The following is a 14,709-nucleotide window of genomic DNA, read 5'->3' on the forward strand; positions in this document are numbered from 1 at the left end:
TACCAAAAAAAAAAAAAAAAAGCATTACAGTAAAATGGCTAAGAAACAAGAAAATGTCATATACCCTAGAGACTGAGTTTGTAGAACTTGAGGTGTGACACACGAACTGAGTGGAATTCTGCTTTTATGATGACTAAACTGATTTTAAAAAAAAAAAAAAAAAAAAAGACAATCCAGTAGTTTCAAATGGTTGCAATTAATGTCTTGCTTTTTTCCTGTTTTTTTTTTTTTTCCTTTGTCTCCAGTGGTCAGGAGCCCATTAGTAGGTCTACTCCTTAGATCAGAAAATATTAAGTCCACAACAAACAGGAAAGAAAGCAGTTCAACAAAACATTCTGTATGCATGAAGGCAAGTAAATTACTTACTTCACATGGAAAGAATCACTAAGAACTTCTGTTCTCTGCAGCTACTAGATGCCTTCATTTACATTGTTTCCTAACAGAACTAGAGATCATATGATAATACTCATTTTAACACAAGAGCTGTACCGTAACTTTGAATTTTCACAGTTCTGCTCAGTGGTCACTGAACGATTCGTAAAAGCAATGCCACCCCAAACTTAAGAGATTTAAAAACACTGCATACAAACAGAAGAAAAAATGAAATTTGGCTTACAAAATTCTAATATTTAAAATAGACTACCACTACGTAAATTTTTAAGGGACGACCAGCCAGTATTAAATAAATACCAACAGGAAGCCAAGGTCATCCTGATATTGGAAAAATCCAAGTCTGAATATCTAAACTGCTATTTAAACATCTATTCTTCAGAGTCCTACTGTACCTACCTATGATGTAACCAGATTAATTTAATATTAGAAATTTTTAACTTAAGAACCATAAATGTGGCTAAAGAAATGTTGGTGAAGTATCTATATTCTTTACGCTAATGTTGCCTCAAGAAATCCAGTACTTGGAGTGCTTAATTCAATCCTGAATTAATATACAAGTGTAAATTTTAGAAGGTGATTTCTAAACTGGTTATCCTGCTCAACTATGCAAAAGCAGCAATTCCACCGCTTCCTTCCACACTACCAAGAAATTGAAGAAGCAGAAGAAAAGCAAGTTTGGTACTGATTCCTCTTACTTTCATTTGTTATAAAGATAAGAGAAGTATCTACTATCAGTAAGATAATAAACGTGACACCTTGTGATAAGACTGAAAGAAGTTTGTTTTGAAGCTCATAGTCTACACATCAACGGAAAATCAGTGTTCAAACATAATTAAAGAATCTTGCAGGAGCTACCCATATTTCATAAAAGCTAGAGTCAAGTTCACTGATGCAGAAACACTAGATGACTCAAGGTCCCAGTTGCTATTCAGGTAAGTAAACAGGCTTAAGTTTTGCCTTATCAGCAGAACAGACAGGCAAATAATCAGATTTAATAACTTGATCAACAAACTCCCCAAATGAGGTAATCAAATCAGCAAAAAACCACGATTTTTTTCCTAAAGTAAGTTCAGAGAAACTGGTTCCCTAAGATTCCCCCTGCATAAATGTATTACAGATTGAATTAGATACACACTAAGATGATGCACAAATATAGCAAGTTTTCAGATAATGTTTTGAACAGCCATAATTATCTATGTGGTTGACATTTCTATTTCAAATTATATACAAGAGACTTTAGGGCAAGAATTTCCATTCTCTTAGAGGAGAGAAGAAAATGCTGAGTTAAAAAAATTCTGACTCAGAATTCTGAAGAATTCCTCTTTTTCTTTTTTAAGCATTTTAATTTCAGCACAAAGCAGTTGCTATTCAAGCATACTACCAGCCTGGCATTTCTTGCTCTTGTAAAAGTTGATTGCTGGTCAGCCAAAACGTGCTGCTTCAACAAGCAAGTTCCATTAACAAGCACATACAAAAAAAAAAGAAGCATTTCTTACTTCTCAATATAATTCTCAATTTCTAAAAACAATCACACACACAGAGTCTCTCCCTTTAAGAATCTAACTCAAAGAATACCATCAAAATAAGTAAGCCAAACATGTAGACAAGATCATCTAATGTGAAAAAGAACTCCCAAAATTGTTAAGGTATGCAAGCAGAGTCCTGCAAGACTGAGTAACATACGTGAACATTTTTTCCTTCTTATAATTCTCAGTTAACAGATTAAGAGATATCTCCAGGGAAAGGGAAAAAAATCTTACTCACGGTCTTTTTAAAAGGGGCAAACATTTGCCAAAGACTCAGGAGAACAGTTGATCAGTACTTTTGCCATGAATAGTTCAGATTTGTAAATCTACTGAATGGCTGGCCAGTTCCTCTCCACTGCAGTACATAAAGATTAAGTTTTGTCTGCTTGTTCCAATCTGGGGCATTCGTCTGCAGACTCCTCTACCAATGTGTAGGAGGAACCTTTCTTACAAAACTTTCTTAAAGATGCTCAAATGCAGTTAAATCATAAAATTACTGGACAGGCCAAAGGGAAAAATAAAACGAATGCTCATATGGACAGAGTGAACAGTGAATGCATATGCCACTGTTCCTTAGAAAGAAGCTCAAAAACAGGAACAGACAGATCACCCAAAACAATTGCTATACCAAGGTCAAGGATTGTACAAGACACCACAAACTCCAAAATGTTTTGATAGAACTGCAGAATGGGCAGCTCTTTACTCTGCCTGTAAGACAGAATCGTCTCAATTCAAGCCAGCAGCATTCTCCAAAGGCATTCACATTCTCTCTCTCCACAAACACACCCAAAATAATTCTGAATATCAACATGCAGTCCACACAATTTTCCTGCTAAAGTCTATCATCAGCTTATCTTAAGTGAGTGACAGCTATCAAGGTTTGTAGTGAATAAATGAAAACAAGACTATATAAGCCGACATAATGAAAACCCAGGTAGCCCAGCAGTCCTGGTCTCTTCTTGAAACAACAGTTTTTACAGCATTGATGTTTATTTAAATCCAACGTTTGGGTAGACAGGTATGAACCGTTGTGCACTGTGAGAAAGCTTTTCCAAAAACTTATTCAAAAAACTCAAAAAAATCAACTCTTGAGATGTTTGGATAAGGCAGGGAATGGAAGAAAATAGCCATAACTTATATCCAAAATGGAACAGGTCCTCACTACTTCTAGGAGGATCTCATAATGAAGAATCTGGGGAAAACTGCAACAGATCACACATGTACTTCACCTTTAAGATTATTCAAGAAACAGCCTGTATAATACCTTCAGTGATCTTCCCTGAGAAAATACTTCCCCTGAACTGAGATTCAGGAAAAACTCTCATAGGTTGCTTAGAGCCACAGGGATATACCTTTTCATAATGGCTTTTGAGGCACTGCATCTCATTATAATTAATGAGAAAGGTCTAATGGGTCAGGATCAGCTCAGACATTCCTCACAGGCCACCCTGGACTGAGACAAAAAGAAAGAGATAATACCTATGCAAGGCAATTCAGAAGAAAAAACAAGAACAGCAGCACAAGCTCAGCTTATATTCTCCAAAAGAAATGCAACAAGAGGTTCAGCAGAAAAGCAGCAGATAGGTACACTTTCAGAGAGCAGCACAAGTTTTCTCCACGTCAAAAGCCATGCTACCACAGAATGGAGAGGACTGGAAAACTTTCTTTAATGTTAGATAATTACGCCAAATCCAGGTATTATTAGGTAAAGAATTCATCTTAGACTTTTTGTGAAAAGCCAGAGAACCATCTAGCTGCCACAGTCACCTCTTTCCCAGTTGCTGTAACTGGAACATTATAATCCTATGCAGTTGGACTGTAACAGAACAGCTGATAATGTATCAGACCACATCATGCGCTGCTACCTCTTCAAGGTCCTCAAGGCACTCAGGACTGATGATTCCACTACTGGCACGCAGGGAAGAACTCTACCTATCAAAACCAATCAATCTGAGTATAAAATCCTGTAATTTGAGCTTCTGTCAATTATAAACTCTTGTTTATAATCATACCAACTTGAAAGGCCAGTCTATGTGTTGTTCACTAATTAGAAGTTACTCTAGGCTGAAACCAAGCAGAAGAAATTTGATCACACCCACTCCCAAGAGTGAGAGAACATGTAAATGCTGCATCTGTTGAAATCCTATGTTTGTTGAGCGGGCTGCCTTTAGAGTTTTTCCATTAAAGTAAATGCAGAACAGAAGAACATTTAGCAAGGCTATAGCTACAGCTATAAAGACATCATTTTACTTGCATGTCTTACCTATGTGTCAGAAAAGAAAGCCAAGAACTCAACAGAAACTGCCACTATAGAGTCCAGATATCTGAAAGGGACATTTTATGACTGGAGAAGTTATTTCACAACATTTATGGCTGCTCTCTTGGACTTCGGAATAAGGTTGTGTGGCAAGCATCACAGACCACTGTAATCATCTTATTTCAGAGAATATAGGCAGTGTGTATCTATGCTTGGACACATGTGGTGAGCGAAACATCACGCAATGGTCTACTGAACGAAGAACACTAAAGAGGTATCTCAGCTAGCCCCAGACCCCGAACCAGTACAATTATATCACCACAGAGATGGCTGCAAAGAAATCTTGACTGTTCGGAGGGCTAACCAGCCTGGCATTTGAGCCTGTATCTCTGCTTTGCATTATGTAAGCCTTTGTGAGAATACATTAGTAGTCGTAACTTAACAATAAAAAAGTGATTCTGTTATTCCTTCTGCATGACTATGACAGATACACCATAACTAAGGATTAGACGCTATTTAGAAAGTCACAAAAAGGTACTGTTTTAAAAGAAGCTGTGATTACTCAGAGCAGAAACTAATTATAACATTTTAACTATATTACACAGATGTGCCTACTTCAATAGGATAGTATGTAAGACAGGCACCACAGAGCCTATATAAATTTCATGTCCTGAAATGGACATTTCACATACCGGAACAGACATGTTTGCAAAGGACTCAGCATTTCAACATGATCATTCATACCAGTATAAAGGCAGAAGACCATTTGAAAGCAAAATTTCTCAGATAACCACAGTCCTTGAGAACAAATGCTTTTCTTTTGCACTATCAGCTGAAGTTGACTACCCTGCAACCTGTACAGTTTGCACAAACACAGTGACTCTGACCGCGTACTGCTGAGCTCCAATCCCTGCCACCACAATTCCTATCCCTAAAACAGAATAAAAAATACAAATGCCTAGTTCATGATACTCTAAATCTACCCCACATCTAACAGTCACTAAGACAGAAATACAGAACAGAGCAGCTATCTCATAATTAGCAAGTCAAATGCAAACTAAAAATTAATAATTTTAAAAAAACTAAAAGGAAAAAAAAGGAGAAGTCCCATGGAGACACTGCACCCGTACAAACTTGAGTTGCATTGGTCAGAACCGTTACATGAGCTTTGGCTGGAAGCTCCTGTACTGACAGCGCTTGCAAAGAATCCAACCGAAATGACTTCAGCACCTGCAAAAAAAGCTATAGGTGCAGCTGTTCTTCACAAACTGAACTACATGTGCTTTCACAGGACAAAACCCATTGTGCTGAGGGAATCACAAGGCTGCTCTAAGACTGAAAATAAGAGGCCCTACCCTGCTGCACATGCAGCAGTTCAGAGAGAATATCTGGGAGTTTTCTGAGGCATGTCCCTTTACAATAAAGCCATTTCAGTCATCTTCCACTGCTTACTTGAAGAGGAATCCACATCTCCCCAATTTTTCTCACCCAGTTAATACTGTATACGTAAGATTTATTTTCCAAAGCTTAAATATGACAGTGTGAGTTATATAGTCCTCAGTTAGTCACTCTTGAAGGGGGAGGGAGGAGGGCTGGGAAGGATCACAGCTAAGTTTTCCTCTATGAACTTTCAAACTTAGTTATCTGAGCTTTTACAAAAGTTAAACTATTTTCTACTAATAAATTTTATGGGCATATGAACCTGAGGATATAGTACTGTTATATGATAAAACTGCTCTTTCTTCAGTTTACATGTTAAAGTCTTGGTCTCACAGTTCTCTTTCCTATTTAACTAATTTTTTCTTCATACACAAATTTCCACAACTTGAATTTTAGACACTTAGTTTGGCTAATGATTAAAAAAATAAGGTCAGAAAATTTAAAAAATTGTTCCTACAGGAATGTTGCACAGCTTAGTAAGCAGTAACACAAATACAAACTAAACTGAAAATGTTTTGCATTCAATAACTTTACTACTACATGTTGCTGGTGAACTTTGAAACTTAATGACACTTGTGTGCAGTAGTCACACAGCATTACCCTACTGTAACTGAACTATACTCTGCATATTTTAATGCACTTAAAAAAATTGGGTTTGAATGACCCACGGTTATTTCTTAGGGATGATAGAAGAGCAGTTGTAATTATACTAGAACCTGCATTGTCATCATTTGTTAAACAGGCATACCAGCCAGATGAACATTTAATACAGAGTTAGTGTAGTACAGAGGACCAAATCCTCATTTCTCCTCCTATCTTCAGGTTATGGATGAAGTTTTCACTTCAGAACAAACACAACAAAACACATCCTCTTCCCCCTAAAATACACACATGAAAAACTAAATATCTATTACTAGAATATAAATTTAAATATCAGGTCCCTCTACTGGGTTAACATGGGATGGCAGGGAGAACAAACACCCCACATTCAACTGGATGTTGGAAGCTAGCAGGTACATCACAACTGCTGTCACCAAAGTGTCTCATGTCACCAGCACATGCTAGCCAAATGCAGAAGAGCTGGCAATGATCCCAGTTCAGAGTGATAGGCCGAAAGCATTTACAGAGATAAAACCATAGAGTAAAGACCTAAAATGTATCTTACGTGTGCTGAGGCCTCTTTTCCACTGCTCTGTTCTTCTCTCAATACAAAAAAGAAAACTACATTTTGGACTTTAAATACATAAGTGCTAATGATGAAAAGGCAAGAATAAAAATTATGATCAGAGAGTCAGCAGAAGTGTAGGTATCATTCTGAAGACTTTTTCTATCCCTCCACATAAAAGATTACCTGAATGGAACTATTTCAAATCAGTCTACAAATCATTAGTCTTCCAGAATGAAACCCTCCCTCTTATAAATTGAAAAATCAAAAGGAAAAATCTCATGCTGGTCACGGAAGAACACAGTTTGCAGTACAACAGCTACTTAATTCTGAGAGTTAGGAAAAGATTACCTTTTAAAAAAAACTTTTTTAGGATTTTTGCTTTTGAGGGTCAGAAAAAAATGTCAATTTCCAAAAATGAGTTGAAAGAAGTAGATCAAAAGCAACAGAAGATACTTGATATGGAAAGTATGCATACTAAATGCATTTAGACCTTCATGCTGCATGGCTTATAAACAAAGCCTTTATCTCACAGACTAGCTGCTGGGTTTGGTTTTAGGTTTTTTTTTTTTTAATAAAGGCTCCATCCCTTCAAAAAGAACAGTCTACAGGCCAAAAAAACATGAACTTGTTATATTTGGAAACAGCTATGCTTACAAATAGTATATAAAAGATACAACACAGAACACTGATTTTAATACTGTACAAATAAAGATCAATGAAATAACGTTTCACATAAAATGTATTTTAAGGCAATGCCTTCCGCTTCATACAGATTATACTATCTTAATGCAATATTTACTGTATCACAAACTGGTTTGAGAACACACGTATCTAAAAATATACTTCTAATTAGCATTTAAAGAACAATCAGAAATCTTAAAAGTACCCAGTTGGTTTAACATTAGGAAACTAAGAGCAAGTCATTCTGATGAAAGATCAATCTAGTCTGAAGTCAAAAGGCTGTCTCACAATGTTCAGATCTCCCCAAAAGTAAAAAAGATTTGCCAGTAACTTCATGGGGGTTTTGCCTTAATTTAGTCTTTATTTCAAAATAAGAAAAATCAGTAATAAAATGCAAATGATGAAATCATAGATACGCAACAGAAACATTCTGCACTTTAATTACCATCACAGTCTTTAAATCCATACCAATTTTATGAGGTTTTCCTTAATAGACCAAAAGCACCTAAAAGGTCATCTACCTCAGAAAAAAATATCAGTGGTTTCCAAACATTTGGAACAGAGACCACTGATAGGTCTCAAATCTTAAAAAAACAAGCCAAACAAACCTAACACACCTAAATAATGAATATATTATATAGCATGTTTCAACAGATTCCTCTAGTAATTTTTGACCATGTAGACACCAAATTTATGTGTAAATCAGTTTGAGAATCATATTCTTTAGAAAGTTTGTAAGCAAGAAACATCTTTGTTTTGGGGAGGGGGGGAGTAAATCTACCACTGAAGTCCTCACTTGTCTTCTGATATGACAGACCTAAACTAACTAGCCAGAAAAACCCCAAACTATTTCTATGACTATCCTGTTGTATCACAGTAATCAAGGAAAATGTCCAAACCCAATTCATACTGTCTTTGTATTCTCTCCTCCATCAGTCAATGCTGGGGAAAAATCCCAAAGAGACTCCTCCCTTCTGCCCTCTTAAACTCTCCCACCAGCAATATCCTTGCTGCAAAAATAAAAGGGGGAGAGAGGGAAATAAAAAAAAATAAAGAAGTGCGCACACTAAGAATGAAGGACTGCTTAAGAACACCTACATCTTAAGCTTTTAGACTCATTTCCAAAAGCAGCACGTATGGCTTAAATAAGAATTGTGCTATAAATGCCAACAAGAATTAAGTTAACTTCAGTACTTGAGTATTTTTTAAAAAAACGTTTAAAGTGTGTATATTTAGGAAGCGTTACAGTAATTCTTGATAGGTATGTATAACATATGTAACATATGGAAGATCTTGGTACCACAGTGCAATTTACCATAACAAAATTCTTTTCTTGAAAGCTCTCTAGTACTTTGAAACACAGTTGGGCACAACATACCTGCTTATCAATTTTCCCAATATTTTAACAGATATTTCAGTTTACGTAAGTCATGAGTCAGAATAAAAACTGCAAACCTTCCAGTAAAATTTGGTTGGAGTGTATCAGGATTTTACTTTCACCTATGTTTTCCGTACTGTGCCTCCCTCCACAGCTCCACACACAAGTACTTGCAAAAAGCCCCTATCAGCTCTCTGAAAACTCATGACTTACTGATCTATCATTTTGCAGTGTTGAGTCTGTGTCCATATAAAGACAGTCAACAGAGACCAATCTAATTGGGCAAGGTATGGAATTAACAAAAAACAACCAAAACCAACCAACCAAAACAAAAAAATACTAAAAAAACCCCACTCACAAAAAAACCCACAAAACAAAACCAAAAAACCAAGAAAAAAAATTTAAAAACCCACCACACACCAAACGTTTAAACACATTTTATCTCCTATCCAGATATCAAACTACCTCACCGTACAGAGACCGATAATATTGGAGGAAGAGAGGTCAAGTGACCAAAGCCACAGAAGTCTGCAGCAGAATCAAGACCAGAAACCACACATTACGTATTATTCACACACAAGAAGGGAACATCCTGCTTATTCTCAAAAATAATCCTGAAGGCCTAGTCAATTAAGACTCCCATATTCTTTTGAAATACTGATTTTAAACATTACCAGAAGTGGCTGATAACAATATAATACTGGTATCTTAAATAGCTGGGTATACCTGATAAGGTTGGGGATGTTTCTTCATTCATTTTTTATTTTAAATCTTTCTGTACTTACCTGACAGAACCTCAGTCCAGGACTTCAGAGTTCCATTTCCCTGCTACAGTTGATGACACCAGAACACTATAAAGAAGGCATGGAAGGAGGCTCCCTGAAGTGACTAAAACAGTGCTAATGATGTTATCAACATTCTGAGGTGGGAAGATCTTAATGACCATCTTAACTTCAGTCTGCAACATTTCTAATGAAGATGGTTTATACAGTATCCATAAAATTAACAATTCCTAAATTTGTCCTCTTCACCACCCTCACCCCCAAAAAGCACAGAATTTGGAGACCACACATTTGTTCTAGTCTGTTCAAAACAGAAGTCATTGCTGTATTTTTGGGGAAAAGTGATGACTGATCACGCCCCACAGAAACAAAGTTCTAGAAGCAAAGTATCATAGAACAGCCCAGGTCGGAAGGAATCTTGAAAGATCACCTGGTCCACCCTTTCAAGGGAAAGGGAGCCTAAATAAGATTGTTTAGCATCCTGTCCTACTGCATCTTGAAAACCTCCAGCAATGGGGACTCTATCACGTTCCTGAGAAGGTTGTTCCACTGAATGATTGTTCCCACAGAGGAGAAAAAAAAAAAAAAAAATTCTCATATGAACATGAAACTTCAACCAATGCAACTCGTACACATTGTCCTTTGTCTTCTCCATGAGGCTCCTTGTGAAGAGAATCTCCATCCTCTTTAAAGCTGCCCTCTAAGTTCAGGAGAAATCATTGCAATAAACTCACTATTAAGAACAGTTATTTCCCTAGAAATTCTGTCATCTTTCTCAAGAATCAAAGGAATAGTATGGGAGAAAAAATTCCTGAGATGCCAAGAACCAACTCTTCCATGGAAATTAATCTGAATTAAAGGAGCGCTGCAACTCTCAATATTTTACTCCTAAATTATTTCTTATTTAGATGTTTACTTGCTGCAGTCTTCCCTGATTTCTATTTGTAAACACCACCAATATTTGCTTTTCCCCTTTGTCTTAGTGTTGTTCCCATCACCAAAATTGGACTGAAACTGCTTATATGCAAATATATGCTATAGAGTACAGATTTTCCTGTTTCTGAATGACTTAACTAAACCAAAATTAATTTTAAAATGCCAGGTCATACAAATAATCAGTAAGCAATACACAAGATAAAAATAAATAAATAAATAAATAAATAATAAAATAAATAGAAGAACAAGCACATGTGTTTTAAGATTTCCCCAATTCTCCATGTAAGAAATCTGTATTTCCAGTCTTTAAAGACTAAGCTATTTGAGAAAGTAATTAGGTAGCAGTATGTTGCATAATATATACATCCAATCATTATTAGAGAATATCATCCCAAAGCTAAATTGATATTGGTCTCAAAATTTAGAAAACAGTTATTTGAAATAGAGGGAACAAATGCAATAAAAAATGCAGGATCAAATCGGAGGAGGTGGGAAAGAAACCCAGCTTCTTCAAATCTCGATGTCATTCAGGAGACATCTTTTACATGTGTACTACAGCACCCGCTCAGCAACACGGTTTTGGCTACCCTGTCAGCATGTGGTATTCTTCTCTCTATGGCTCATTAGGTTCAGATAATCAACTTGGAAAAAGAACAGACACATTCCTTAAAGCGCCACTATCAACCCACAAAGCACTCAGTTAAGGTATCTAAACGAGAAATAAACTGAATGAATTTTCCATAATATAGCTACCCTGCTTCTTGCAAAGCCTGATACAAAGAAAACTAATTTTGGCACTTCAGTTACTTCAAATTATTACAGCAGTGACTTCACAGTTATGACTACACTCTAAAATGGACAGAAAATAAACAAGTCTTCATTTTTCCCCAAGGCCACAGGGCTATCTGTGAAGCTCCTCAAATTCTGATGTGGTTTCACTTGGTTCTTTTTTCTGTCCTCGCCCCACACCCTCCTTTCAATCAGGTTTTGGAACTTTATTCTGTACCCTTCTAAAATACAGCTATTCATGTCTGACCAAGACCTAAGTAAGTTCACTGTCCAGGTACATCCTAAAGACTGCTTACAGTGAGGTTTCTTTTATTATTATTACTCATCATGAGGTTGTTCCTGGTGACTTCCACTGCTGCCAGATAAACTTTTGAACAAAAATTACTTTTGCACAAAAATTACTTTTGCACATAAAGTTTTCTGTTTTGCACAATGGAAGCATGAAGGCTTTTATGCACAGTAGTGATTGCTAAGAGATCAGAAACTGGCAGCATCTGACATGAACATTTTTCTGCTTCAGCTACATATACATCTATTCCACAATACCCTACCCTGCTCTTGCTGGATTTTTAAAAAGGTAAACTAGAAAATAATGAAAGATCTGAAGCAGTTAGGTAGCAATGTGTGGAGTATAACCAAAACAATAGCAACAAAAAAGAACTAATAATTAACCCACCAAATAAGAGGTATTTGCTTTCCTTCCTTTCCACTGTAATCACAGCCACCTTCTAAGATGAAGTCTATCATCAACAGAATCCCCATCCCTTCTTGAAAACACCAGAACTTCCATGAGTCTTATATCCAGAAAATTCTGCTATTAAAAGTATTTTGATATAGGTTCATAATGCAGAGAAATTAAAAAAAAAAAAAAAAAAAGATATTAAATCAGGACTAAAAAGTATGTTCTAGGAACATATAAGATCCATAGCAACAAAGGCACATGGAAACAGTAATAGACTTGTGCCTATCTGGTACATAGCTTCACTTTTCTTCCCCTGCCCTTTTTGAATTACAGCCATGTATAGCGACTCACTGTTCCACAACTCTTTTGCATGCCTTTTATCAGGATTCAGCGTTAACATTCTTTTAGAAGAGATGAATAATGTATGTGCAATAATGTATTTTAAAGACTTGATTACTAAAAAAAAAAGTGGAGTTTTTTTATTCTTTACTGAAAATAGTACAAGATGAAATCCATGAGGAGAAGTGATGGGGAGTCTACAAACTACTGTAAAGCAAGCCAATTTGAAACACAGTTTACAAGAATTACATTAGTTTCCTAATGTTCCAATATTAAATTAACCTTATAATCACAAGTACTGAAGGTCTGCATTTATGATACAGAACATTCCAGTGTTAATAATTCTGATATCAATTGTAGCAATGTGAAAACTGTGTTTAATGTAATTGGTCATACAGCAAACTAACTACATTAATGTCAATTCAACCATCAAATTTGATTCCCATGTGGTTTATACCCCCCTTTCCACCCACACACTGAAAGACAACCCCCCCGCCCGATCTGAGCCATACCCATGTATTATACACAAAACATAACTGATACAAAAACTCACTTTCACTGGACAACATCTAAAATATGTAAATACCTGTTCCTGCAGGTCGTAGTCATAGCTATCATGCAGCAGAAGACTGAGGACATACCGAGTATAAATCATGGCATCAATGCCACACTTCTCTAGCTCTTGTCCCAGCCAGGTCTGCACTGGACCCAAAGCATGTAGCAGAGACATTTCAGAAACAGATACAGGGCCTGGATAAGAGCTTGAGGAGCTTTCAGATGGCAAACCATCCACAACAACTGTACAGATAGGGCGCATGAATCTAGGTGGTTGGCATCCTTATAACGTGAAGCATTTTCTGTAGTTGATATTCCGTCGATATCTGGAGGTGATTTTCACTCCAGTAAATAGGAGAGAGGCTTGACTTCTAGGACAATCATTTATATTTCCTGGCAGTTAGCCGTCTAGAGACGAACATCACTCTTCAGGCATGACCAGTGAATAAACTAAATCCTAATAGCAAACACATATGTAGATGTGTTTTTCTACCTTAATTTCACATTGAGGCCAGATGCAAGTCCCCAGCAGGACCTATAAAGAGGAAAAAATGATAAGTTGTGATAATATGTATCCATACATGAATAATATTAAACAGTGAAAAAAAACACCCAATGCAGAAAGCAGTCATTTACACACTGCTTAGTCTACACCTATTCAGCGTCATTTTGAAGAGTAACAGGAATTATTCTGAGTTTAAAGGTGATTCTTAGAAAAGGTACTTTTTAATGCAGGAAGAGAGACTCTTTCATCAAAGACTTCACAACTAATCCATTGATTGAAATATATGTTTGACCTAGCTTTATGGGAAAGTTGAGATTTTATTACTTTCACTATCAGCTGAATAAAAATCACTTTAATTAAAAAAAAATAAATCTTGTGTTGGTTTGCATGAAGACTGACTGTGTATTTTGCATCACTAGAAGACAATAGACAACATAATCCTACTGGTTTGCAGTGATTTCCATTTCCAGAATAGAAAAAAAGTGTCTTGTTTATAAAACACTGAATTTATGAAATTGATCTGGCCAGGAGTTTCTTCACTAAATAGCTGCTATCTTCACGTTCGTGGTTTTTGGGTTTGTTTTTTTTAGTTTCAATATTTGCCTTGCCTCAGGATACAAAGCATTTTATCATCCAAAATCTGTCCTCAGAAAAATATAAATCTCTAGAATAACTTAAAAAATTTGAGCAGAACTTAATTTATCAGTGCCAGAATTGACACTTAACCCTCTTTACAGAAAGCATACACCAGCCTTACCTGAGAGCTTACACTATAAACCCTATCCTCAAACAGACAAACCATTCTAAGACTTATTTATACAACCCACAATCCCAAATCAATCTCAGTAAGTAAGGGGCAGAAGGTGCAAGCACCACACACGTAGGCACATTCTGCCCTCTAACCTAGAAGAAGCCAGTCCAAAAAAGGCATTTTGGGACTGGTCTGCCAATCAACCACATGCCAATCTGGCATTTGTGTAGGCCTTCTCTCTCCTCTCCAGCTTCTCAGCAAGAGAAAACAAAGCTCAAATCCTAGAAGGAAATATCTCTTTACTGAAAGGGAACAAAGATTACAGGATCTAAGCAAAACCCACTGTTTTGTTTCAACCCTACTGCAAAATGACCAACACACTCAAAACAGACAACACCTAATATAACTATCTAAACTATACACTGTGTGCAGCATTCCGTGTGGGCAGCATGTGTTTTGTGGCCAAACAAAATTGAAAGGTGACCTTACAGCTGTAACTTATATCCACACCACAAAAGATCATAGTT

At 36.4% G+C, this 14,709-nt stretch overlaps 1 protein-coding gene across 1 annotated transcript in view; it reads right to left on the reverse strand.

Annotated features, from left to right (window-relative positions):
• KIAA0232 (KIAA0232 ortholog) overlaps positions 1 to 13,188 on the reverse strand; it is a 50,114-nt gene extending 36,926 nt beyond the window's left edge. Inside the window, 1 exon segment of the mRNA XM_009698218.1 lies at positions 12,958 to 13,188. Coding sequence (XP_009696520.1) covers positions 12,958 to 13,188 — 231 coding nt within the window.
• Between the last annotated feature and the right edge of the window lie 1,521 nt (positions 13,189 to 14,709).

This window comes from Cariama cristata, unplaced genomic scaffold (genome assembly GCF_000690535.1).
Source record: "Cariama cristata isolate BGI_N322 unplaced genomic scaffold, ASM69053v1 scaffold12354, whole genome shotgun sequence".
Classification (NCBI taxonomy): domain Eukaryota; kingdom Metazoa; phylum Chordata; class Aves; order Cariamiformes; family Cariamidae; genus Cariama; species Cariama cristata.